Here is a 23951-nt window from a genome sequence, read left to right on the forward strand (position 1 = left end):
GAGGAGGATCTGGCTCTCTATGAGATAACAGAAAGTCAGTTTCTATTTCTTCTAGTCTTGGTCGAGAGCCCCATGTACTTCCCCCATTCCTATCTCTGTCATCTTTTTTAAAAAAAGTCTCTCGCTGACATTCTCTGTTAGTGGAATTTTGCATTATTTTTGGGCATTAAAACTTGGAGCTCTCAGTGAAGTCCTAAGGGTGGAGGCCATTTAAATGTGCCCCTCACCATAGTCCAGTCAGAAGCTGGACTGTTTCTCATTCATTCTTGCACTCATACCTCAAACATTACACACACATTACATGCCAGGCATTGATATGAAGACTATAAAGCCTAATGGGGAGAGAGACAATTAAAAGGGCAACTGCCCTACAGTGAGGCAAGTACAATGTATGGAGGGGGACAGCTACATGAGCATAAATGTAGGAAATGGACTGAGACCTAGATGCTCAGAGAAAGTGTCTTGGAGGAGGTAAGAGAAGACAAGGAGGAAGCAGATGGGGTTGAGGGTTGAGAGTGGGTGTGTGGCAAAAGAGAAGGGCATTTGAGGCAGAAGAACAAAATATGTAAGGATGTGGACAAGAAGAGCATGTTATGTTTGGAAAACTATGGTTTACTGTGGCTGGAGGTTACTACAAGGCAGGAAGTGGTGGGAGATAAAGCTGTGGGCATGCATACACACACTTGCCCACATATTCAAAGCTTTTGGACAGAGCAGTTAAGGCTACTTTGGGATGTGTCTTCTGCTTTGGAGGTTAGAACATTACCCCCCGTTGCTCTGTTTTTTGTCTGAGCACTTTCTCCCATGGAGACCTCTTATAGTCCAGTTCCAATAGCTGTAGGTGTCAGGAGACCTCTAAGTCTCCAGACTGACAGTACCTTGACAATGAGCCCCTTGGAGTCCACCATCCAGATCTTCTTTGTGGCCTCTGCCTTGGGTATGCCTTCTTTCTCTAGGGCCATGACAAGGAGGTGGGCGATGCCCATGGCTGCCTGGGAGGTACCATATGGTGGATGTTCAGATACAAGGCAAACAGCTGCTCAGCATTTATCAGAATCTTTACCAAGATCCTCTCTTGTCTGCACCTTTCCCCCTTCTCCTGGGAGGCCCAGGAGTCCTTGAGACACCCAAATGTTGGTGTCTAGACAGCTGCAATTATCACAATATACCTGTGCTGCTTCCTCTTCTCTGAACCCCTGAACGCCTCCCTTCCTTCATGCTTCTCCACCCATCCTTGTTCTCCTGATGGTACCTACCTCACCTGCACCTTGGAAAACAAACACGTGATTGGAGAGCTTGTTCTTGGTGATTCGCAGAGCAGCCAGGATCCCTGCCACAGCGACAGAGGCTGTGCCTGCAACAGAGCGCACTGAGATCAGTCTCTGGCCACTGGCTCCCCACCCCTAAGGGAAGACTCTTGGCAGAGTTCCCCACACCTAGAATGTGCGGCAGAACAAGCAACTCTCCCTAGCCCTTACAGAGGTCAAGTCTATAGGCATGCAGGTTTTGGAGCAAGTATATGCCCTGTTTATAGATAACTTTTCTTTTGGGAAACAGCTCCTGGATTGTGACTGGACCCTGGGAGAGAGGATCAGTTAGTCAGGTGCTGCTACCACCATCATTCATAAATGAAATGACAAGGACAAGTATAATAGAAGCAGAAAAGAAGTGTGAGCCTCACAGAATAATTTGTTTAAGGGATAAATGGATTGAAAGCAAATTAAAAATGAGACCACAAACTAGCCATGAGATATTAAGTGACCATGTGATCTGAGCTGCCTATCTTATCCACCAAGTCATAAGGTTGGTGTGCCCAGTAGCATACCATCATCAGTGGCTTGAGCCCGTCTGGAAGGTACAAGTAAGTTGCATAAGCAGGTGGTTCAGACTCATTTGACACCTTCTTCTGCTGCATGATTTCTTCTCCTTCATTGCACACCTAGGGACTCACTAGGGATTCCTTACAACCAAGGAGAAAGAAGCTTGGGCTTGGTTTACCGATTATTGTTAATGATATACTGGCATCAATGAGAAGTTTCTGGTTGCAGCCACACAGCTCCAGTAAAAGGTAGCCCCAAAGAGTGATAGTGAGAAAAATATTCCTAATGGATAGGACTTCAAGTTGTAAATTTGGTTGTCCATTTTGGTCTAAGAGATGGCTAGGTCTACATTGATTCATGGGCAGTTGCTAATGGTTTGGTTGATGGTCAGGGACTTAGAATAGAATAAATAGTAAGACTGGTGATGAGGAAGTCTGGGGAAGGGGTGTGTGGATGGACCTCTTGGGATAGGTATAGAGTGCAAACATATTTGTGCCACATAGGAAAGTTCACCAAAGGGTGTAATGAAATAGGTTCCCTCAATCAGGTGGACAAATGGCATGTCCTGTGTATCTTAGCATCCTTCTCCAGCCACCTAGGATTTACTCCATGAGTTTATGTACAAAGTAGCCATGGTGGCAAGGACGGAAGCTATGCATGGACTTCCTCTCACGAAGGCTGACCTACTATTCCTACTGCTGAATGATTAACCTGTCAATGGCAGAGACTAATATGGAGCTCCTGGTATGGCACCATTCCCTGGGAGGACTGTCTACCTGGCAGCAAGATTACATTGGACTCTTTCCATTATAGACAGGAAAGAGATTTATCCTCCCTGGAATAAACAAATATTCTGGATATAGATTTTCTTCCCCTGTATATAATACTTGGCCAGTGCCATAATCTGTGGATGTTTGGAATCTGTGGATGTCCTAGTCATCATCCTGGTATATTCCAGACAATAAGGTTCTAATCAAGGAATTCATTTTACTGTACTAGAAGTGAAGCACTAGGCTTATGCCCCTGGAATTCAGTGGTCTTAATATGTACTCTGCCACCCAGACGCAGCTGGCCTAATAGATCAGTAGAATGGGCTACCAAAGACTTACCCAAGACTCAGTTGGTAACACTCTATGAAGCTGTTGAAGTTCTATCTTACAGGATGCAGTATAAGATTTGACTTAGCAAACAATACATTGTGCTCTTTCTCCCATAGCCAGAATACTTGGGTCTGGAAATCAAGGAATTGAAGTGGAAGTGGTTCCTTTCACCATCTCACCTAATACGTTACTTGCAGAAATTTTGCTTCCTGTCCCTTCAGTTCTGTGCTCTCTGGATTGGAGGTGTTGGTTCCCAAGAGACAAACACTTCCATAAGAGTTCACAACATGGTTCTACCAAATGGAGAGTTGAGACTTCCACCTGGCCATTTGGTTCTCTTTTTTTTGCCATGAAACCAGTGGACAAAGAAAGACAGGGTTACTTTACTGGCTGTCATCAGGCTATTTGATGACCGAGGGGCAACGGAGGACAGAAGGGACTAGATCCGAGCCCAGGGGATCCTCTGGGGTGTGTCTTAGTACTTGCATGCTCATTAGGAGATGTTAATGAATACTACTGCAACAAAAGAGAGGCAGGACCACTGAGGATTCACATCCTTCAGAGAGAAAGGTTTATATCATCCCACTAAAGAACCCTGGCCAACCGAGGTCCTCTCTAAGGACAAGAAAACATGGAATGGGAGGTTGAGGAAGAAATGTATAAGCAACAACTATGGCCTCATGACTGATTACAGAAACAAGGAATATAGCAGCTATGCATAATTTCTTCCTTGATGATTATGTGATTTACGTAATGGTATATATTAGCTAATTTATTCTCCCTCTCCTTCCTCTTATTTTTTATATAAGTATTGTTGGAGGTTAATTCTACAGTTTAGTCTTTAGGTGACAGAATTTTCAAATGTGACTGTGACTGAGTTTAAAGAGTAGTTAATCCTGCCCAGAGATGGGTAGTGTGACTATTTTCCAGAGATGAATAAAATGACTGTAGAGACTTTGCTCCTCCCCATTTTGGGGAGAAGGTGAGAATGTCTTCATTTGTTGGAAAGATGTATTTTATTAGGTATTTTGTTAGAGTTGTTTTTGTTGTTGTTTGGAAGTACCAGTGTATAGAACTGTGTGTATGGATGCTGAACAGTTGAAAGGATGGACTGTGCCAATTATCGGGTAATTGTTTCTCAGTTTCAAACCCACCCTTCACTTGGCTTTGTCTGCAAACCACTTCCCAGCTTTGCCAACTGGCTCTATGCTGGGCTCTGCCAATAACTGGCACCAGAGGGTGACGGAAGGGCTAGGTGAGGGGGACAGAATGCTTTTTCCAGCATCACCCCTGCCTTGTAAGATTGACAGATAAAATGTAGGACACTTAACTTTGAATTTTTGATAAACAACAAATAACTTCTTTTTTAGTGTATGTCCCATGCAATATTATTATAAATATTCTAAAAAGTTATTCATTATTTACCTGAAATTCAAATTTAAGTAGGTATGCTGCATTTTCATCTTGCTAAATCTGTAAACCCCACAGCCTAGGTTTTCCAATTCTACAGCAACAGAATATTCTAGAAGCAGCAGTTCAATTCAGTTTGCAGTTTGTCCATCACTTGCAGAACTAGCCGTGTAGCGCACCCCTCAGAGACACCAACACTAACGGACTGCCGCCTGGTCTTCTCTTTGTTCCCTAGCCTCAGGGCTGGGAGCAGGTCCTTAGGGCTTTTCATTTTTAAAATACATAATAAGCAATACTTTGTACCAAGTCTTCTCTGTTAAAGCAACTGGTGTAGACCCTGACTTACAGTTCACAATAAAGTAATCACATGAGCACTGTTAGCTTCCATGATAGTCAAAGAAACGGAAGTTATAGTGGGACTACTTATGGGCTGTTAAAGTTGCACAAATCAAAGAATTTGATGTCATCCAAGGCTGGTGAGGGAGTAGTGAAAAGTAAAAAGTTCCAGCATAAATTGTATTTTAAAATGCTATGACCTTTTTTGGAAAACTATTTCCCAGTATAGACCAAAGGCATAAAATGTTTGTGCCCTTTAACTTCATACTTCTACTTTTGGGAAGCTATGTATGGAAAAATCCACAACGCGTGTCCTAGGATATTTATGACTGTGTTATTTATAATACGGAATGACTGGAAATAAGTTAAACATCTAACAAAGGAGTAAGAGTTAAGTAAATTAGCTAGTGTGGACATATATTGCATCCATTAAAAATGATCATTATGAAGATGATGTGGCAACATAGAAAATGCTATTAAGTTTTTAACTTATGTCAGATATTGTTCTAAGTGCTTCACATGTCTAACTGTAAAGATGTTTATTTATTTAATCCTAACTATTATCATCCTCATTTTACAGCCTAGGAAAATGAAGTACAGAGTAGTTTGCTGAGTTATCCAAGATCATATAACAGAGTGAAAATCTGAAGGGAATCAGCGAATCCCACGGAATCAGGTTCTAGGCCTTGTGCTCTTAACCATTAGACTATGCTTCACTGAGTTAGTTGGAAGGAAGAGAACCTTAAAAGATCTACATGTCATGATTCTATTTGTAATGAAACACACACACGGAATCTGGAAGGAACAACAAAATACTAAAGGTTGCAGGGTGGGAATATGAGTGAATTTTCTGTTTTCTCTTTCCAGTTATCTAAGGCGTTTGTGTTTTGTAGCTCTGGGAAAGGGCCTTTTCCCAGAATATGGGCTAGATTTGTGCCTGGCTTAGAGGGCATGTGTTGGGCTAAGACAGGGGACATAGAAAACAGCTGGTGCCTAATAAATGCACATTCATCATTATGGACATCAGAAGGCAGGACCCGAGGTAGGAACACAGAAGGTGGAGTGCAGGCTCTCCAGCCTTCACACAGGAAGCCTGGAGAAATAAAGTGTCACAGGGTCCCACAGCCTGGGCTGAGGACTACTGGGGGCTTTCCTAACACCCTTCTGAGGGTCCCTGAGGAGCTCACTGTGCATGTACTGAGGGACTGCCAGGTGACAGGCACCATGCTAGGCACTAGGGAAGGTGAATCACACATGGTCCCTGCCCTCAGGGAACTCCCTGTTTGCCAAGGCTTGAGCACCAATAACCGTAATGTAATCAGTAGTCAGAGGTCATTGTGTGGAATTCATTGCCTTCATTTATTTATTAAGCATCAATTTTGTACCAGACTCTGAGATACCAAGGATACCCTTGGTAACAAAATAGGTTCATTCCTGCTTTGTAAAGAAAGTATTAACTGAAAGTATAACTTTCTAAAGAAAGTATAATTGGTATTAACTGATTGTGTCATCCAAGTGTGATGACAACTATAGAGAAGTTGTTCATAATACACTTTTTGTTAGTTCATGTATAGAAAAGGATATTGTCAGCATCAGCGTATCTTTGCTTCACGCCTTCCCACATACTCTGTGTACCAGGTGTGTTATTGATCATTCCCTAACAGGCCGTGTCTTCTTACACTTCTGTGCTTTGCCCATGCTGTTTACCATTTATCTATAGGACCTTCTGCAGTTTGTTATTTATTCCTTAAGACTCAGTGCACAGGATCTCCTCTGCCAGACATCCTATTTTCCCCAGCCAGGCATCCTTAGCCTCCCATTCTTTTCCTAGATCTACTTTTTATCTAACCTGAACAAAGTGGGGCTGTATCATGGCCAGGCTCAGCACTGTACTGCATTCAAAAGGAACACCAAGCTGACACCCAAGAAAGCATCAAAAAGCAATTTAAGTCATTATTTAAATCACTTACACAGGCAGTGAGAATTGCATGGTATGACCCTCCTCCAAATTCCTAAATACCCTTGTCTATGATTTTCTCATAGTCCACTTATTGTATCAGCTACTCCCCATTTCTGTCTTTCCGCAAATACCTCCACCCATCCTATATTTGGCTCTTAAGAGCCACTTTTATTTTAGTTCTACTGAGTTAGAGTCTGTATTTCAGAAGGTCTGCAGATGATTTACATGCCCATTTAAACCTGAGATGCACTGAACTAGATGACTTCTCTAGGTGAAGTACTAGTTTCCTTCCATCGGATAGAGGGGTTTTCTGCTCATCTGATTGTATTTCAGACCATCTTCTGCCTCCTCAAAGGAAATGTGCAAGACATGCGCCACCAGATGGCGCCAAAGATATTCCCTCAGAGGACCCCCCCCCCGCCCCGCCCCTGCCGCCGCGCGCACAATAGTTGATGAATCCTTTCCTTCTCAGACGCCAAGTATCTATTGTGTTAGAACCGGCAAGCTTTACAACTGGGCTTACCTGCAGAAATCCAGTGCTGGATGGGGATTGGAGAGCATGACCTACAACAAGTGCGCAGAGGAGGAAACAGGCCTCTGCCAGTCACCCAGTTGGAAGCAGAGCAGGGAAATGGGGGCTGCTACTTCCATCCCTTCCTGGTCTCTGAAGCCCCACCAGCTTCTCCTGCCTCTGGACTTGAAGGCAGCAGGAGGGGCGTGAAGGGCTTTCCTTGGGGGAGAACTGGAGGGCAGGGGCAGTGGAGGTAGAAGGAAAAGAACTTAGGCAGATGTCAATGACTCCAGAAGGGGTAGAGAAGACAAAACAATGGGAAATCTGATAGGAAAGGATGGAACATTTCCATGAAAGGATACAAGGGCAACTGCCATTTATTGATCACTCTCACCATGACCTTGACTCTGTGCTGTGTGTGTGCTCAGCTTCATTTGCTCATTTAATCTTTACACAACTCTACCAAGCAGGTACTATGAGCCCCCATGTTTTTCCCCTCTCAGAAGTGGAAAGTGAGGTTCAAAGAAAACAGAAACAATCAGGAGAGAACTTCTGAATCCTCCCACCACTAAGTCTAGAGACCCTCTGCCTCCATGTCCATACACTTTGCCTTTTCTCCTGTCACTATGGGTCAGCTGTCCCTGCTCCTAGCTAAAGCCACCTCCACGTGTGCGCCAGATCCTGTCTGTTTTGCCTACTCAAGGAATTTATCTTGTAATTTTCTCTCTTTTTTTTTTTTTTTTTGCCTCCTTGATTTCTCCTCTGCTGGGTCACTGCCATCAGCATACAAATATGTCATGAAGCTCCCATCTTTAAAAGGCTTTCTGTTGGCTCTGTATAGTCCCACCCTATTTCTTATTTGTAAAGAACTGAACATACTTGTTGCCTCTATTTCTTTTTTCCTCAGTCTCTCTGAAACTCAGTCCAATCAAGCACCTGTCCCACCACCTTGCCAAATTCAGCAGTCAGTCCTCAGCTGCTTCTTCCCTTGGTCTCTCAGCTGCATTGGATACTGCTGCTCTTTTTCCCTTTGGGAAACTCTTTCTGCACTTGGCTCCTGGAGCCCCACACTCCTGCTCTCCTTTCTGGGATCCTCCTCTGGGGCCATCCTGTGAAGTGGCAAGTTACCCTACTTACAGACCAGAGCTCAAGAGGAAAAAGAGCAGTTCTTGAGCCCCATCTTATTAAGTTTGGCAAATAAAGTTATCTCCATCATTAACTTTCATTTGGACAGCTCTGGGTAATGTGTTAGGGATTTGAAAGTGGAGAGGAAGGAAGCCGTTTAGCTTTCTGGAGGTAACCACCTGGAGAAGCCTAGGGGTGCAGGGATGTTGCTGAACCTGGCTTGGGCCCATAAATGCCATGGGCCGCCCAAAGTGTGACTGTTTCCCATTCACAACGAAAGAAAAACAAGTTTTCCTTTTCAGAGGGAGGTTTCCATAATTACATTTCCTGTAAACAGTATTAGAGATGGTACAGTCAGGAAATAGCACAAAAGGACAAGCTGAAAAGGTAGTTTCTAACAGTCACATTTGACAAAGTTAAAGGAACTTCCATGCTGAACAACAGATTGTGGAGAAAACGGGAAGAACTAGCCATTTCTCAGGTGAGGCAAGGCTGCTGTCCCAGACAGTGACAGGGGCGGGGAGTTAGGCGTGGTCAGGGTCTGCTCCCTGGCTTCAGAGGTCTGGGGCCATGCGGGGCTGGGTGTCCTCCCCTGCAAGGCCAGGCCAGGCCTGCTTCCACCTTCCCACAGCAGCTGGCTACCTTCATTCATTCATTCATTCATTCGTGTCCTGGGGGCCTGTTCTGGGGCTTCATTGTGCTAGGCCTTGGATATAAAAGGATGAATAAAACCATCTGTTCATAGATAGTTAACAGCACATATGTTCAGAAAATTCAAGTTCCCTTAATTGGATACCAAGCAAAGGACTTCTAGACCACTTCAGCCCTATTTCTGTGTCACGAGGAGAATTTTCTGGAACCCCTGGACTTTCTAGAAGGCAGTTCTTAGCCCGTGCATAAGATGGGTCAGACCTATTCTGACACAATTTGGGAGGAACCAGAGGGAACAGTTACCATCTTCTTGGCTTCTTTGGGGTTTTACCTGATGCAACAGGGCAATGGGAGGTCACAGAGGAGCCAGGATCAGATGCAAGAGATCCATGGGAACCTCAGGGCTAGACACAGCCCTGTAAGTGAAGAACAGCCACAGAACATAGAACTTCATGAAAAAAAGAAAGGCTCTGGAGAGAGAAGGTTGAGAAGGCCAGGGGAGGCTTCACTGTGAGGGAGAGAGATTGGAAAGGCCAGGAACTGCTGCTCCTTGTGTGTGGTGATGGTGTGGGGGAGGGGGCAGTAGACCCCTAAGAACTGGAAATAGCTCCTGGTGTCTTGTAAGCAGGAAAACCAGCTGGACAGAGTCTTCAGAGCCATCTGCCCCTTTGGTATCATGATATCTGAGCTCTGGGGAACTTGGAGGCATTCTGCAAAGTGTGTGACTCCTGGGCTCTGGGGAAGGGTGCGGGTCAGCTAGACCCCTGTGGGACAAGCTTGGCCCTGGGTGTGGTACCCTGGAGAAGATGAGGCTTCAGCCTTTAAGGATACACAGAAGTTAGCCAAGAGCAGAAGAGAATTCTAGGCAGAGGGGCCAGCACATTCAAAACCACAGAGTTGGAAGAAAGTTCATAGAACAGTGAGAGGAACTCAGTGGGCTGGAAGAATAGGGTGTATGTGGAACATGGATAAAGGTTCTGCCTCCCTTCTCCTCAGGTTTGCCCACTCCTGTGCTCACACCGATCCCTCTCCTCACCTCCAGCAGAGCCTCTCTGTATTTGGGTATCAACCCTTCCTCCTCCCCACCCCTATACCTATGTGTCAGGAGCCTACTAGGCACCAGAGGTATTAGAACAGCACCGTTACGTGCCCGTCCCCACCTACACATCACCCCTGTCCTTCTAACACCCTGGCACCACAAACAGAGGTCACGATGGAAACACTTCACAGTGAATAAAGCCAACCAGAATAGATGCTGGCTTTTTAAAAGCATCCTGGTTTATTCTGTGGATACCTGCTGATTCTCCTTCCTGGCTGTTAATACTCTTATGTCCATTTTGCAGAGAAAGAAAAGAAGGCCGAGAGGATTTAAGACATGTGGCCAAAGCACAAAACAGAAAAATGGGGAGATTCAGACTTGGGCTTGTCTCAATCCAAGGTCTGACTGTTAAGCTCTCTGACTCACAAATGAAAACTTGAAAGTGTGAGAGGGTGCCGATGGCCTGACCTACCATGGGGCACCCTGACAGGCCCACTGGCCCCAGGGATGTGGTAGGACTCGGGAGCAGTGCCGGTCTGGGGCAGGTTGGTGGGGTAGGAGGATGTTCTGGAACAGACAAGCCAGCTAGACTTTCATGACCCTGACCGCACGGTGTGAGCAGCTCGCAGTGGGGGCCGGAGGGCCAAGGTCACTAGGCCAGCAGCATCCTGCTTCTGGCTCCTGGGGAAGGACACCGCTGGCCTGTCCTCCAGCATGACCATTGCTATTGCTGTTCCCCTTCCAAGTCTCTTTCTCCTCCCCTAAGAGCGGGGATGCTTCTCTGGTCCTGGCTGAAACAAGTCACCTGAGCCCCTGCCTTTTCCAAAATACCTGCGGAGACTGCCAGCTGTAAGTCAGCGCATGCGCAGCCCGGCCCACAGACCCAGCCTGGGGCAGCAGAGGCGACCGCTGGCAGCCTGGGGGAGCCCCGGACCCTTCCAGCCCTGGGGCTCCAGAGGCCCCAGCATGCGGACGGCCCTGTGGGGTCGGTGAATCCCCGGTGTGTGGGACAGCAGGACTGGCCGGGAGACCGTTTGAAGTCTGCTCAGCTCCCGCTCAGCTCCCAGCATGCCCCTGCCCTCACGGAGCGCAGTCTGCGGGGAGCCTGAAGCCTTTGGTCAGATCTTCCACCAAGGATGGGAGGCCGGCCTGGTGTTCAGAGCAGGCAGCGTGGGCCCAGTCTCATTTTTATGTGGGCGGCCTGGTTCCAGTCCCTACCTTGTGTGGGGTGCTGGGCAGATTCTGACGATGAGTCCTGCTGGGGTCCTGCTGGGGTAGGCTGGGCTTGGCCCCAGCAACCACATGTGACTTGTTTCTGGTGTCTGTTTGCCACTGTCATGCCTCCCTCTCTCTCTCCCTCTCCCTCTCTCTCTCTCTCTCTCAGCCCTCTTCAAGTCTGCATGTGGATGTTCCTTTTCTACTTTTGAGCATGGCTATATTGTTTTATGTTTCATTTCTCTTTACTTTGGAGGTAAAAGGGGCCAGTTCTAGCATGAGCTTAATCTTCCATGTTGTCCCACGAGTCCTGGAATTCCTCACCCATCTCTTAATTTCCCACTTAGCACTGAGGACACACATCATAGGCTTCTGGTCCTGGACCCATCAGTAACCAGCTGGTGATGAGGACAAGCCCCTTCCCCTCCCTGGGCCTCCTCTTTGGTCTGTAAACTGGGGGAGTTGGAGGAAGGGATGGGGAAGATGGGAGCAGCAGGCTGCTGGAGACCAGTGACACCCCCACTTATGTGGGATCTGGAATTTAATCCTTAGCAAGAAGACTCCACCGCCTCACACACATGGAGAAATAGGCAGCCTGATATCACGGAGACAGATGGAGAACTTTGACTCAGAAATAACTAGGTTCTAGTCCCACCTTGTACCTGTTTGGCTTTGTGACCTGGAGCAAAATGTAATCCATGAACTTCAGTTTCTTTACCTGTGACATGGGACAGCAATGTCTGTCCTCCCTGAAGGGAGAGGGGCTATTTCGAGGAAGTTGTGAGATAGTGTGTACGAAAAACACTTTTTGCATCTAAAGTCCTGTGTGCATGCAAAATGTTATCACTTTGCAGCTTGGGCTCCCTGGGAAGCAGATTCTGAGACATGTGGAGTGTTCCAGATGTTACCAAGAAATGCCCTTGGCAGGGTGCCTGGGTGGCTCAGTTGTTAAGCGTCTGCCTTTGGCTCAGGTCATGATCCCAGGGTCCTGGGATCGAGCCCCGCATCGGACTCTCTGCTCAGCGGGAAGCCTGCTTCTCCCTCTCCCACTCCCCCTGCTTGTGTTCCCTCTCTCACTGTGTCTCTCTCTGTCAAATAAATAAAATCTTAAAAAAAAACAAAACAAAAGAAATGCCCTTGGGATCAGCACCTATGGAAGAGGGGAGCGGGAAGCAGGATGGGGCAGAGGAGAAGCCAGGCTGTATGTAGTCCTCAAAACCTCAGCCAACCCCGTGGGGAGCTCTGGAGTTAAAATGTCCCCTTCGCACTGTCCTCCATTGGGCCACAATGGTTGGGCTTCTATATTCCCTCATCACTGGGTGAGGGCGTCTCTGGCAGGGAGGACCGTGGGCAAGGCGGCTCTCTGTACCTGAGACTCTCTGCCTGACACAGCTGACAGCCCTGTCAGCAGTTGGGACAAGTTTTTTCTTGAAGGAAGGTCTGGTGGGGGGGTCCACCTCCACGTCCATCTCTTTACTTTTGTCGCTTACATGGTCATACCTAATGGTCAGGCTGTCCTGATCAAAGACTTGATATTATAGGGATCCTGACATTCTGGTACTATTTGTTAGCTCTTTTTTTTTTTTTTTAAGATTTTATTTATTTATTTGACAGAGACACAGCGAGACAGGGAACACAAGCAGGGGGAGTGGGAGAGGGAGAAGCAGACTTCCTGCGGAAGCCTGAGGCGGGACCTGATCCCAGGACCCTGGGATCGTGACCCGAGCCGAAGGTCGATGCCTAATGACTGAGCCACCCAGGTGCCCCACTATTTGCTAGCTCTTGTTACACATTTTAGATTCATGACTTTAGTCTTTAATTTCTGAGGAAAGAATGGGAAATTCCTCTGCTGTCTGCTGTGGGGCCCAGAAAACTATTCCATCTGGCTTTGCCTGGGAGCAAAATAGACTCTGCTGGAACTGGCTATAAACAGGAAACAAAAGCCAATGAATTGATTTAATTAAAACATGCTACGTGTGTGTACACGAGGGTGCACATGTGAAGATGTATATGCATCTGAACGTGCATGATGACCTGGACAAGAGAGAGGCTGCAGGGGCAGGTGTCCGAGGTACACATGCCCCCAGGAATTGGTGGGTGACCTTCTCAGAAGGTCACTGTGTGTGTGTGTGTGTGTGTGTGTGTGTGTGTGTGTGTGTGTGATTCATTCATTCATTCATTCTCCAGTTCCTTATGAAGCAGCTATAATGTGCCGGACGCCGTGCTGGGAACTGGGGAATGAGAACAGATCACACAGTCTCTGTCTCTGGAAGCTTATCGTCTTCTGGGGAGACAGACGATTCAGTGTGGGCATCTGGGGTACAGTGTGGTAAGAGCACTAACGGGGGCACCATGGGAGCTCCCAGTGGGTACCCAAATCAGACTGGGGGAGCAAAGGCCGACATGAGGCCTTCCCTGGGACAGGAGAGCCTGAAGCGGAGTCGTGAAGGCTAAGTAGGAGTTCCTCAGGTGAAGATGATGGGGGAGGAATGAGGAGCAGCGCTTTCATGTGCAGAGAGAACCAACAGGCAAGGAGGTCAGAGGATAACAGTAAGGGCGGGTCAGAGGACAGAGAGGTTAGTGGGGGTGCAAGGGGGGCAGAGATCGGCAGACCCCTGAAGCCTTATGCTTCCAGTGGGGGAGTGTGAACTTTCTCGTGAAGAGGGAGTTGACAGCCCTGGTTTCATCCTAGAGGTGCTCTCTGGTGGCGGTGGGGGCCAGTGGAGGCAGAGGGATGGCAGGGCCCGGATGTGTCCCTGTGCCCATGTTTATGAGGATGTATACACAGGACTGCGTGTGTGTGTGTGTGTGTGTGTGTGTGTGTGTGTGTGTGTGCGCGCGTGCGCGCCCATCTGGAGTCTGCACCAGCTGTGTGGCCCCCATGGACTTGTTTTCCACTCCCACCTTCTGGCCTTGGCAGCCCCGTGGACCCAGGGGGATGGCTGTTCTGCCGCTGACTCAGAGTGAGGGCCATGACGGGGGAGTTGGTCAGGGGCTAGCCCGCAGGTGTTTCCTCAAGGGCTGTGGTCCCAGCCCTGCCCACTGGGCTAACAGTGGGGTGACCGGCAGGCGGGCAGGGAGTGAATGCGCTGCCCTGTCTGTGCAGAGCACCCCACTTCTCTGGGTGAGGCTGGGCCGGCGGCCAATGCTTGGCCCAGGCCCATACATCTGGGAGGACAGCATCCCCTGGGCTGGGGGAAGGGTTGCCATGGGTCAACTTGCCCTTACTGGGTCTCCTCTCTCTGGCTACCCACTCTTCAAGTGCTGAAGTCATATATTTTGATCTTAATTGTCTAATAATATGCTTAACTGTGCTATCATGCCTCTTGAAAATTTATGACCAAAAAAAACCCCATTTATCACATTTCTTTAGCCCTTAATGTGGGCCACAGGAAAGGGCCTTTGGTTTTGTAATCATGTAAGGTCTTGGAACTGTATGGTGAGTGATTATCAACTTAGACTTTAGAGTCCAAATTTCAACGCTACACTTACTATATAAGCTTATTCTCTCTGTGCCTCAGTTTCTTCATTCCTAAGACAGAGATGATAAAATCTCATAGGATCAAAAGTGTAAAGTACTTAAAACAGTGCGTGATGTACAATAAATATTCAGCTCTAAACCTTAGCTATTATTACACAGGTTTGAATTCTCCTAGGTGTAACCCTAACTCATCTGATGAAAAGTTGTGACCTTTTTGGGTCTCATCTGCAAAAAGGAAGGGTTGGCCAATCTTTTACTCCCAAGGACCAACACCTGTCCCCCACCAACTTGTTCTTGTTCTGACATGCATTTTTGCTTTTGAAAGATTTTGCATGCCAAACTTCATTTGTTAAATAATAATCTGTATGTCCTCAGGTGTCTCCTGAGCTTATAAAATACTGGGAATGGTTCCCAATGCTCTTATTGAGAAGGCCTGGATCAGGAGAGATGATGTGTGAGGGACTCGCCCTCCCCTCTAGTTTCACATACTGGCATCTCCACAGCAAGAAGCAAGTGCCTTCAGATACTTCTGGGCCATAGAACAGGTAACCCAGTTGACCCTGCACTAGAAGATGCTTCCCATTGGCTTTTGGAATGCCCTGGGGCCCTGGTGTCAATGTCTTTCATAGTTATCATTCTGAGTAGCATGCATTCCAGCCAAATTATGGGCTGGATAGGGCTATACCTAGTGTTTGGGAAATCCAAGAGTGAGTTACTGAGGCTGTTTCCCAGCCATTTTTATGGTGATTGATGCTCTGGTCTGATAAGTCCTATGCACACTAGTACATAGTGTATAGAAAGTACACTTTCTATACATTAGCTCTTTAAATTTTCATAATAATCTTCCAAGGCAGTTATTATCATCCCAATAACTAGAGGATACAACTACAGCTCAGAGATTTGATTAGCCCAAGTTCAACTGGCTAGAAAATGGCAGCATTGGTTAGTATTTCTCTCAGATATTAAATCCCATAATTCTTACTTTCCTCTGAAGCAGTAATCGTGTCCACTTGATAGGTGAGGAAACTGAGGCCTAGCAAAGTTAAGGGACTTTTCCAAAGTCAGAGAGCTAAGAATCAGCCAAGTGGGAGTTGGCCCCAACATGAATGCTCTTTCTGCCCCAGCTGTGGGCAGTGGGCGAGCTGGGAGGCGCCCCCACTCCAGCACGCAGGGCAGCCTGTGGGAAGGCCTCAGTCCTCAGTGGCTTTGTCAGGCAGGGCAAGCCTTACCTTGGATGTCATCGTTGAACATGCAGTATTTGTTGCGGTATTTGTTGAGCAGGCGGAAGGCATTGGCATTGGCAAAGTCTTCAAACTGGATGAGGCAATTTATTCCAAACCTGTGGGCAGGGAAAGGGAAGCACTCGTGATTGCCTCCCCACAGCCAGTCCCTGGCAGATCCCAGCCTGCCCTGGGGAGTGGGGAGGCACAGGACAGGAGGTAGTGGGGGCAGCATGGCTCCTGCGCTGGGGCTTTTGCCACCTGGCTGGCTCCTGGACTCCTGGGCTCTGCCTGCCCCCATGATGGATGAGGACGGGGAAGGGACAGAGTAGGAACACCGGGTCTGGTGGTCTGCTGAGCCCATATCCCTGGCTCTAATGTAGGCTGGGGGCTGCCATGGGCTATGGATGGCAGACCCTGGGGGGTGATGGCAAGACCTGAGATGGGGCCTGCCCTCCTTGGGGCCTGCGGCCATCTGAAATCCCAGCAGCAAGCTCACTCCCACCCAAGTGCATGCAGAAACCCCCACTTCCCAACCACTGGGGCCTACAGAGCCTCTGCAGCCTGCACATATCTCCCTGGGTGGGTCCTGAGACATGGAGCTCCTCCACCAGACTCTTCTGGGTTCAGGCATTGTGTCCTGCTCAGATGCAAGGAAGGCTGGCAAAGGCCACTACATGAAGGCACTGTCATCTACCCACACTTTGATAAGGGTGTTTGCCAACTTGCAGGTACACAAGAATCAGTTCGTGAGCTTGCTTGAAATACAGAGCCCCAGGCTCATCTGCCAGAGATTCTCGTTCAGTGAGTTTGGGGCAGGGCTTGGGAATGTACCTTTTTTCCCTCCAGGTTTATTGTGGTAGAATTCACAAAAATCATATATTTAAGATGTACAATGGGATACTGTGATATACGTATACATTATGAAATGATGACCACCCCAGATTGTTTGGATTCTGATAGTCCAGAAGCTCTGAGAAATACTGCCTTAGTGGATGAAGACAATGCCCATTAACTGCTTGATATGCCTTATTCAAAATCTATGCTACAATTGACTCTTAGATTTCAGGGTCAGGGAAAAGTTTGTATTTCCTACAAAGCGACTGTATTATTCGTAACCCATTTTTCCTGTTGACATTGTGAGAAAGCTGAGCACTCAGTTTTCTGCTTCTGTGATGCAGGCAACCTCAGAGCCCCCTTTCTGCACACACCCTTCCCCTTCCTCCTTTCTTGCTTTTGATCCTCATTGTGATAGTTTGTTCTATTGTGCCTTTTATTGGAAACAAGCATGACACAAATTATTAAAAATTACCTAATACATAGACATACATACATGGGTCCATTTGTCTCTAACAGTATCTGAGTTCACATTCATTGAGAAAAAGTGCCCTGATTGATCAGCCAGGAGTGTTGGGGCAGGAGCTAGGGAGAAGGGGTCTGCTACTCCCAACCTGGTGTGAACCAGAGGCTTGGGACCAGCTGTGGAAAGACAGATTTATGCCCCTGCTAGAAAATGTGGTGGTGAGGGGCACACACCTGGTGGGCTCCCTGTGCTATTGGGGGCATTTTTCCGATGAGGCTGGTGGCTATGAGGGGTGAGTAGTACTGAATTAGCCCAGAAACTTCTTTTTCAACCTCATGATTTTGTGCCTGGCTTACCCTGCACAATAGAAATCCAGTGGCAGGTAAATATTTGCACTTCTCATGGTCCTTCCAGAACCTTAGTGAGTTGAAGCTGTTGGTGGGAGGACTTGGAGGTGGGTTCATGTGACAGGGGCAGAAATGGAGAGATTGTGACTTCCATAGTCCAGTACTAACAGTGCTGGGCATGGGTCAGCAGGTTTGTGTGCCTAACCTGGCTCAGAGTAGTCTGACACCTGTCACTTCACTCCTCAATTTTGCCTTGGTTTTCCATCTATCAGTGGGCACAGTCATGTCTGCCTGGCCAACTGCAGTGGGCTTTTGTGAGCATGAAAAGCTGGGGTGATTTTTAAACTGTAAAGTGCAAAACACACGTGTCATCTTGGCCACAATTCTTATTTACAGTCACAGAGCAAGTACTATTTGCGGTGAGGAGAAGGGCTCGCTGCATCTCCAGACCCACCATCCAGCCCCCTTCTCGTTATACAGTGAATAAAACTGAAAAAGAAAACCTCCTGTGCACAAATATAATGCTATTCTTGCCGAGCCAAAATTTACTGTGAATTTTTTCCCAGGGTGTGAATTTCATGTATTTGGATTGGGAGGGGGACAGAATGTCTTTGGTTGTTGGTGACATTTTGCTATATATAATCCTCACAAGACTCCCAGTGTTGCTCCACGACTGGCCTGGAGCTAAAATGCCGAAAAGGTCAGACAACAAAGCAATGGGATGCACGTTCTTTCTCTCTTTCTTAAACACACGCACATGCGCGCGCACACACACCCACACACCCACACACCCCTCTCCTCCCCCCCACACTTGACCTTTAAGCAATACTACTTTGAGGTAAAAATAAGGTAAGAATTATAAATAAATACCTTTGTTCAGTGCACAATTACTCTTTCATATTAAATTGAGTTTTTTATGAGTAAATTTTTATTTTACTTTTTACTTTTTACCTTTTAAATTTATTTTTTAAATCCAGTGTAGTTACCATGCAGTGTTATATTTTGGATGTACAATACAGTGATTCAACAATTCTATACATTACTCAGTGCTCATCAAGATAAGTGTACTCTTAATCCCCATCACCTGTTTCACCCATCCCCCACCCACCTCCCCTCTGCTAACCATCAGTTTGTTCTCTATAGTTAAGAGTCTGTTTTTTGGTTTGTTTCTTTCCCCCCACTTTGTTCATTTGTTTTGTTTCTTAAATTCCACATGAGTGAAATCATATGGTATAGGTCTTTCTCGGACTGGCTTACTTTGCTTAGCATAATACGCTCTAGTTCCAACCATGTTGTTGCAAATGGCAAGATTTCTTCTTTTATGGCGAATAATATTGTATTGTGTATATATACCACATCTTCTTTATCCATTTATCTATTGACAGACACTTAGGCTGCTTCTGTAATATGGCTATTATAAAGAACACTGCAATAAATATAGAGGTGCATATATCCTTTTGAATTGGTGTTTTCATATTCTTTGGGTAAATAGTAGTGTGATTACTGGGTCATAGGATAGTTCTATTTTTAATTTTTTGAGTAACCTCCATACTGTCTTCCACAGTAACTGGCTGCACCAGTTTGCCTTCCCACCAACAGTGCACTAAGGTTCCTTTTTCTCTACATCCTTGCCAGCACTTGTTTCTTGAGTTTTTAATCGTAATGATTCTGACAGGTGTGAGGTGATATCTCATTGTGGTTTTGATTTGCATTTCCCTCAGATGAGTGATGTTGAACATCTTTTCATATATCTGTTGGCATCTGTATGTCATCTTTGGAGAAATGTCAGTTCATGTCTTCTGCCCATTTTTTACTTGGATTATTTTGGTGTCATCTTTGGAGAAATGTCGGTTCATGTCTTCTGCCCATTTTTTACTTGGATTATTTTGGTGTTAAGTTGTATAAGTTCTTCACATATTTTGGGTACTAACCCTTTATCAGATATGTCATTTGCAGATATCTTCTCTCATTCTCCCATAGGCTGTCTTTTAGTTTTGTTGGTTGTTTCTTCTGCTATGCAGAAGCTTTTTATTTTGATGTAGTCCCAATACTTTATTTTTGCTTTTGTTTCCCTTGTCTCAGGAGACATATCTAGAAAGAAGTTCCTTTGGCTGATGTCAGAGAAATTACAGCCTCTATTCTCTTCTAGGATTTTTATGGTTTCAGGTCTCACATTTAGGTCCTTAATCCATTTTGAGTTAATTTTTTGTGTATGGTGTAAGAAAGTGGTCCAGTTTCATTCTTTTGCATGTAGCTGTCCAGTTTTCCCAATACCATTTGTTGACGAGACTGTCTTTTGCCCACTAGATATTCTTTCCTGCTTTGTCGAAGATTAACTGACTATATAATTGTGGGTTTATTTCTGGTCTTTCTATTTTGTTTTATTGACGTGTCTATTTTTTTGCCAGTACCATACTGTTTTGATTACTACAGCTTTGTAATATAACTTGAAGTCTGGAATTGGGATACCTTCAGTGTTTTTTTTTTTTTTAAGATTGCTTTGGCTATTCAGGGTCTTTTGTGGTTTCCTACAAATTTTAGGATTGTTTTTTCTAGTTCTGTAAAACATGCTGTTGGTATTTTGATAGGGATTGTATCTGTAGATTGCTTTGGGTAATATAGACATTTTAACAATATTGTTCTTCCAATCCATGAGCATGAAATGTCTTTTGATTTCTTTCTGTTATCTTCAATTTCTTTCATCAATGTTTTATAGTTTTCAGAGTACAGGTCTTTTACCTCTCTGGGTAAGTTTATTTTTAGGTATTTTATTCTTTTTGGTGCAGTCATAAATGGGATTGTTTTCTTAATTTCTCTTTCTGCTGCTTCATTAGCAGTGTATAGAAATACTACAGATTTCTGTACATTGGTTTTGTATTCTACAACTTTACTGAATTCATTTATTAGTTCTGGTAGTTTCTTGGTGGAGTCTTCAGGGTTTTCTACATATAGTATCATGTCATCTGCCAATAGTGGAAGTTTTACTTCTTCCTTACCAATTTGGTTGCCTTTTATTTCTTCTTGTTGTCTGATTGCTGTGGCTAGGACTATGTTGAATAAAAGTGGTGAGAGTGGAAATCCTTGTCTTGTACCTGACCTTAGGGGAAAAGTTCTGTTTTTCCCCATTGAGTATGCTGTTAGCTGTGGGTTTTTTATATCTGGACTTTATTATGTTGAGGTATATTCCCTCTAAGCTTACTTTGTTGACGATTTTTATCATAAATGGATGTTGTACTTCATCAAATGCTTTTTCTGCATAACTACTGAAATAATCATATGGTTTTTATCCTTTTTCTTATTGATATGATGTATCATGTTGATTGATTTGCAAATATTGAACCATCCTTGCATCCCAGGAATAAATCCCACTTGACTGTGGTGAATGATTATTTTAATATGTGGTTGGATTCGGTTTTCCAATACTTTGTTGAGGATTTTTGCATCTATGTTCATCAAAAATACGGACCTGTTGTTCTCTTTTTTGTGGTGTCTTTATCTGGTTTTTGTATCAGGGTATTGCTGGCCTTATAGAATGAATTTGGAAGTTTTTCTTCCTCTTCTATTTTTTTTTTTTTTTGGAAAAATTTGAGAAGAGTAGGTATTAATTCTTCTTTAAATGTTAGGTAGGATTTACCCGTGAAGCTGTCTGGTCCTGGACTTTTGTTTGTTGGGAGTTTTTTGATTATTGATTCAATTTCATTGCTGGTAATCAGTCTGTTCTATTTTTCTATTTCTTCCTGCTTCAGTTTTGGTATGTTGCATGTTTCTAGAATGTTTCCATTTCTTCTAGGTTGTCCAATTTGTTGGCATATAATTTTTCATAATATTCTCTTACAATCCTTTATATTTCTGTAGTGTCGGTTATTTCTCTTCTTTCATTTGTGATTTTATTTTATTTGAGTCCTCTCTCTCTCTCTCTCAGTCTGGCTAGAGATTTACCAATTGTGTTAATCTTTTCAAAGAATCATCTCCTGGTTTCAGTGATCTGTTCTACTGTTTTTTTTTTTTTTTTTTTTTTTTTAGTTTTCATATCATTTATTTCTGCTCTGATCTTTATTATTTTCTTCCTTCTGCTGGGTTTGGGTTTTCTTTGTTCTTCTTTTTCTAGCTCCCTTAGGTGTAAGGTTAGGCTATTTATTGAGATTTTTCTTGCTTCTTGAGATAGGCCTGTATTGCTATAAACTTCCCTCTTAGAACCACTTTTGCTGCATCCCAGAGATTTTGTACTGTTGTTTTTTGTTTTCATTTTTTTTATTCATTGTTTAGTACCATGTTATTTAACCTCCACATATTTGTGGTCTTTTCAGATTTTTTCTTGTGATTGATTTCTAGTTTCATAGCATTGTGATCAGAAAAGATGCATGGTATGACTTTGATCTTTTTTAATTTGTTGAGACTTGTTTTATGGCCTAATATGTGATCTACTCTGAAGAATTTCATGTGTGCATATGAAAAGAATGTGTATTCTGCTCTTTTTGGATTGAATGTTCTGAATATATCTGTTAAATTCATCTGGTTTGGTGTGTCATTCAAAGTCACTCTTTCCTTGTTGATTCTCTGTTTGGATGATCTGTCCACTGAGGTAAGTGGGGTATTAAAATCCCCTACTATTATTGTATCACAATCAGTTAGTTCCTTTATGTTTGTTATTAACTGTTTTATGCATTTGGGTGCTTCTATTTTGGGTGCATAAATATTTACAATTGTTATATCTTCTTGTTGGATTGTCCCCTTTATTATTACATAGTGCCCCTCTTTGTCTATTTTTACAGCCTTAGTATGAAAGTCTATTTTGTCAGATATAAGTATTGCTACTCTGGTTTTCCATTTGCATGAAAAATGTTTCTCCATACCCACACTTTCAGTCTGCATGTGTCTTTAGGTCTCAAATGAGTCTCTTGTAGGCAGCATTTAAATGGATCTTGTTTTTATCCATGCCATCACCCTATCTCTTTTGATTGGAGCATTTAATCCATTACATTCAAACTAATTATTGATAAGTATGTATTTATTGCCATTTTGTTACTTGTTTTGTCGTTGTTTTTGTAGTTCCTCTCTGATCCTTTCTTCTCTTGATCTCTTTTATAGTTTCCTGACTTTCTTTAGTGATATACTTGGATCCTTTTCTCTTTACTCGTTGCATATCTATTACTGATTTTTGATTTGTGGTTACCATTTGGTTTGTATATAACATCTTCTGCAGATAGCAGTCTATATTAGGTTGATGGCTGCTTACATTTGAGCCCTTTACACAAATTCTTTACTCCTTTCCTCACCACATTTCTGATATATGGTATCATACTGTACATCCTTTTATTTTGTGACTCCCTTCATGATTTTTACAGATATACTTATTTTTACTCCTTTTGTGTTATTTTTTTTACTCTTATTTATGGTCTTTCCTTTCCACTCAGAGAATTCCCTTTAACATTTCTTGTAGGGGGCGCCTGGGTGGCTCAGTTGGTTAAGCGACTGCCTTCAGCTCAGGTCATGATCCTGGAGTCCTGGGATCGAGTCCCACATTGGGCTCCCTGCTCAGCAGGGAGTCTGCTCCTCCCTCTGACCCTCCCCTCCTCATGTGCTCTCTCTTTTTCTCAAATAAATGAATAAATAAAATCTTTAAAAAAAAACATTTCTTGTAGGGCTGGTTTAGTTGTCATGAACTCTTTTAGCTTTTGTCTTGAAACTATTTCTCCTATTCTGAATGATAGCCTTGCTGAATAGAGTATTCTTGGCTGCAGATTTTTCCCTTTCAACACTTTGAATATATTATGCCACTCCCTTCTGGCTTGGAAAGTTTCTGCTTAAAAATCCCCTGATAGCCTTATAGGGTTTCCCTTGTATATAACTGTCTTCTTTTCTCTTGCCTTTTTTTTTTTTTTTTAAGATTTATGTATTTATTTGAGAGAGAGAGTTTGAGTAGGGGAAGGGGAAGAGGGAGAGGGAGACAAGCAGACTCCCTGCTGAGCAAGGAGCCTGACATGGGGCTCGATCCCAGGACTCTGAGATCATGACCTGAGCTGAAATCAGGAGTCGGTCACTCAACTGACTGAGCTACCCAGGGACCCCTTCTCTTGCTGCTTTAAAATTTTTTTCTTTATTGCTACTTTTGCCATTTTAATTACTATGTGTCTTGGTGTAGACCTACCTCCTTGAGTTGATTTTGGTGGGGGGGGGTCTCTGTGCTTCCTGGATCTGCATATTAGTTTCCTTCCCCAGATAGGGAAGTTTTCAGCTATTATTTCTTCAAATAAATTTTCTGTCCTCCCCCTTTTTTTCCCCTCTTTCTCTTAATTTTTTATTTTTTAGTGATCTCTACACCTAATGTGGGACTCGAACCCATGACCCTAAGATCAAAAGTCACATGCTCTTCTGACTGAGCCAGCCCCCTTATCTCTCTTTTCTTCCTCTGGAATCCTTATAATGGGAATGT

At 44.5% G+C, this 23951-nt stretch overlaps 1 protein-coding gene across 1 annotated transcript in view; it reads right to left on the reverse strand.

The window, feature by feature from the left end:
- Positions 1–23951, reverse strand: part of ME3 (malic enzyme 3) — a 114080-nt gene that overhangs the window by 13451 nt on the left and 76678 nt on the right. The window contains exons 6-8 of the mRNA XM_028126799.2: positions 15878–15987; positions 1257–1354; positions 879–992 (exon numbers count right to left, since the gene is read on the reverse strand). Of these exons, the coding sequence (XP_027982600.2) occupies positions 879–992; positions 1257–1354; positions 15878–15987 (322 nt within the window). The remainder of the gene's footprint in view (positions 1–878; positions 993–1256; positions 1355–15877; positions 15988–23951) is intronic.

The sequence above is a fragment of the Eumetopias jubatus genome, unplaced genomic scaffold, assembly GCF_037043125.1.
Source record: "Eumetopias jubatus isolate StellerSeaLion01/CBP00866 unplaced genomic scaffold, mEumJub1_p1.0 scaffold_13, whole genome shotgun sequence".
NCBI classification, from domain to species: Eukaryota; Metazoa; Chordata; class Mammalia; order Carnivora; family Otariidae; genus Eumetopias; species Eumetopias jubatus.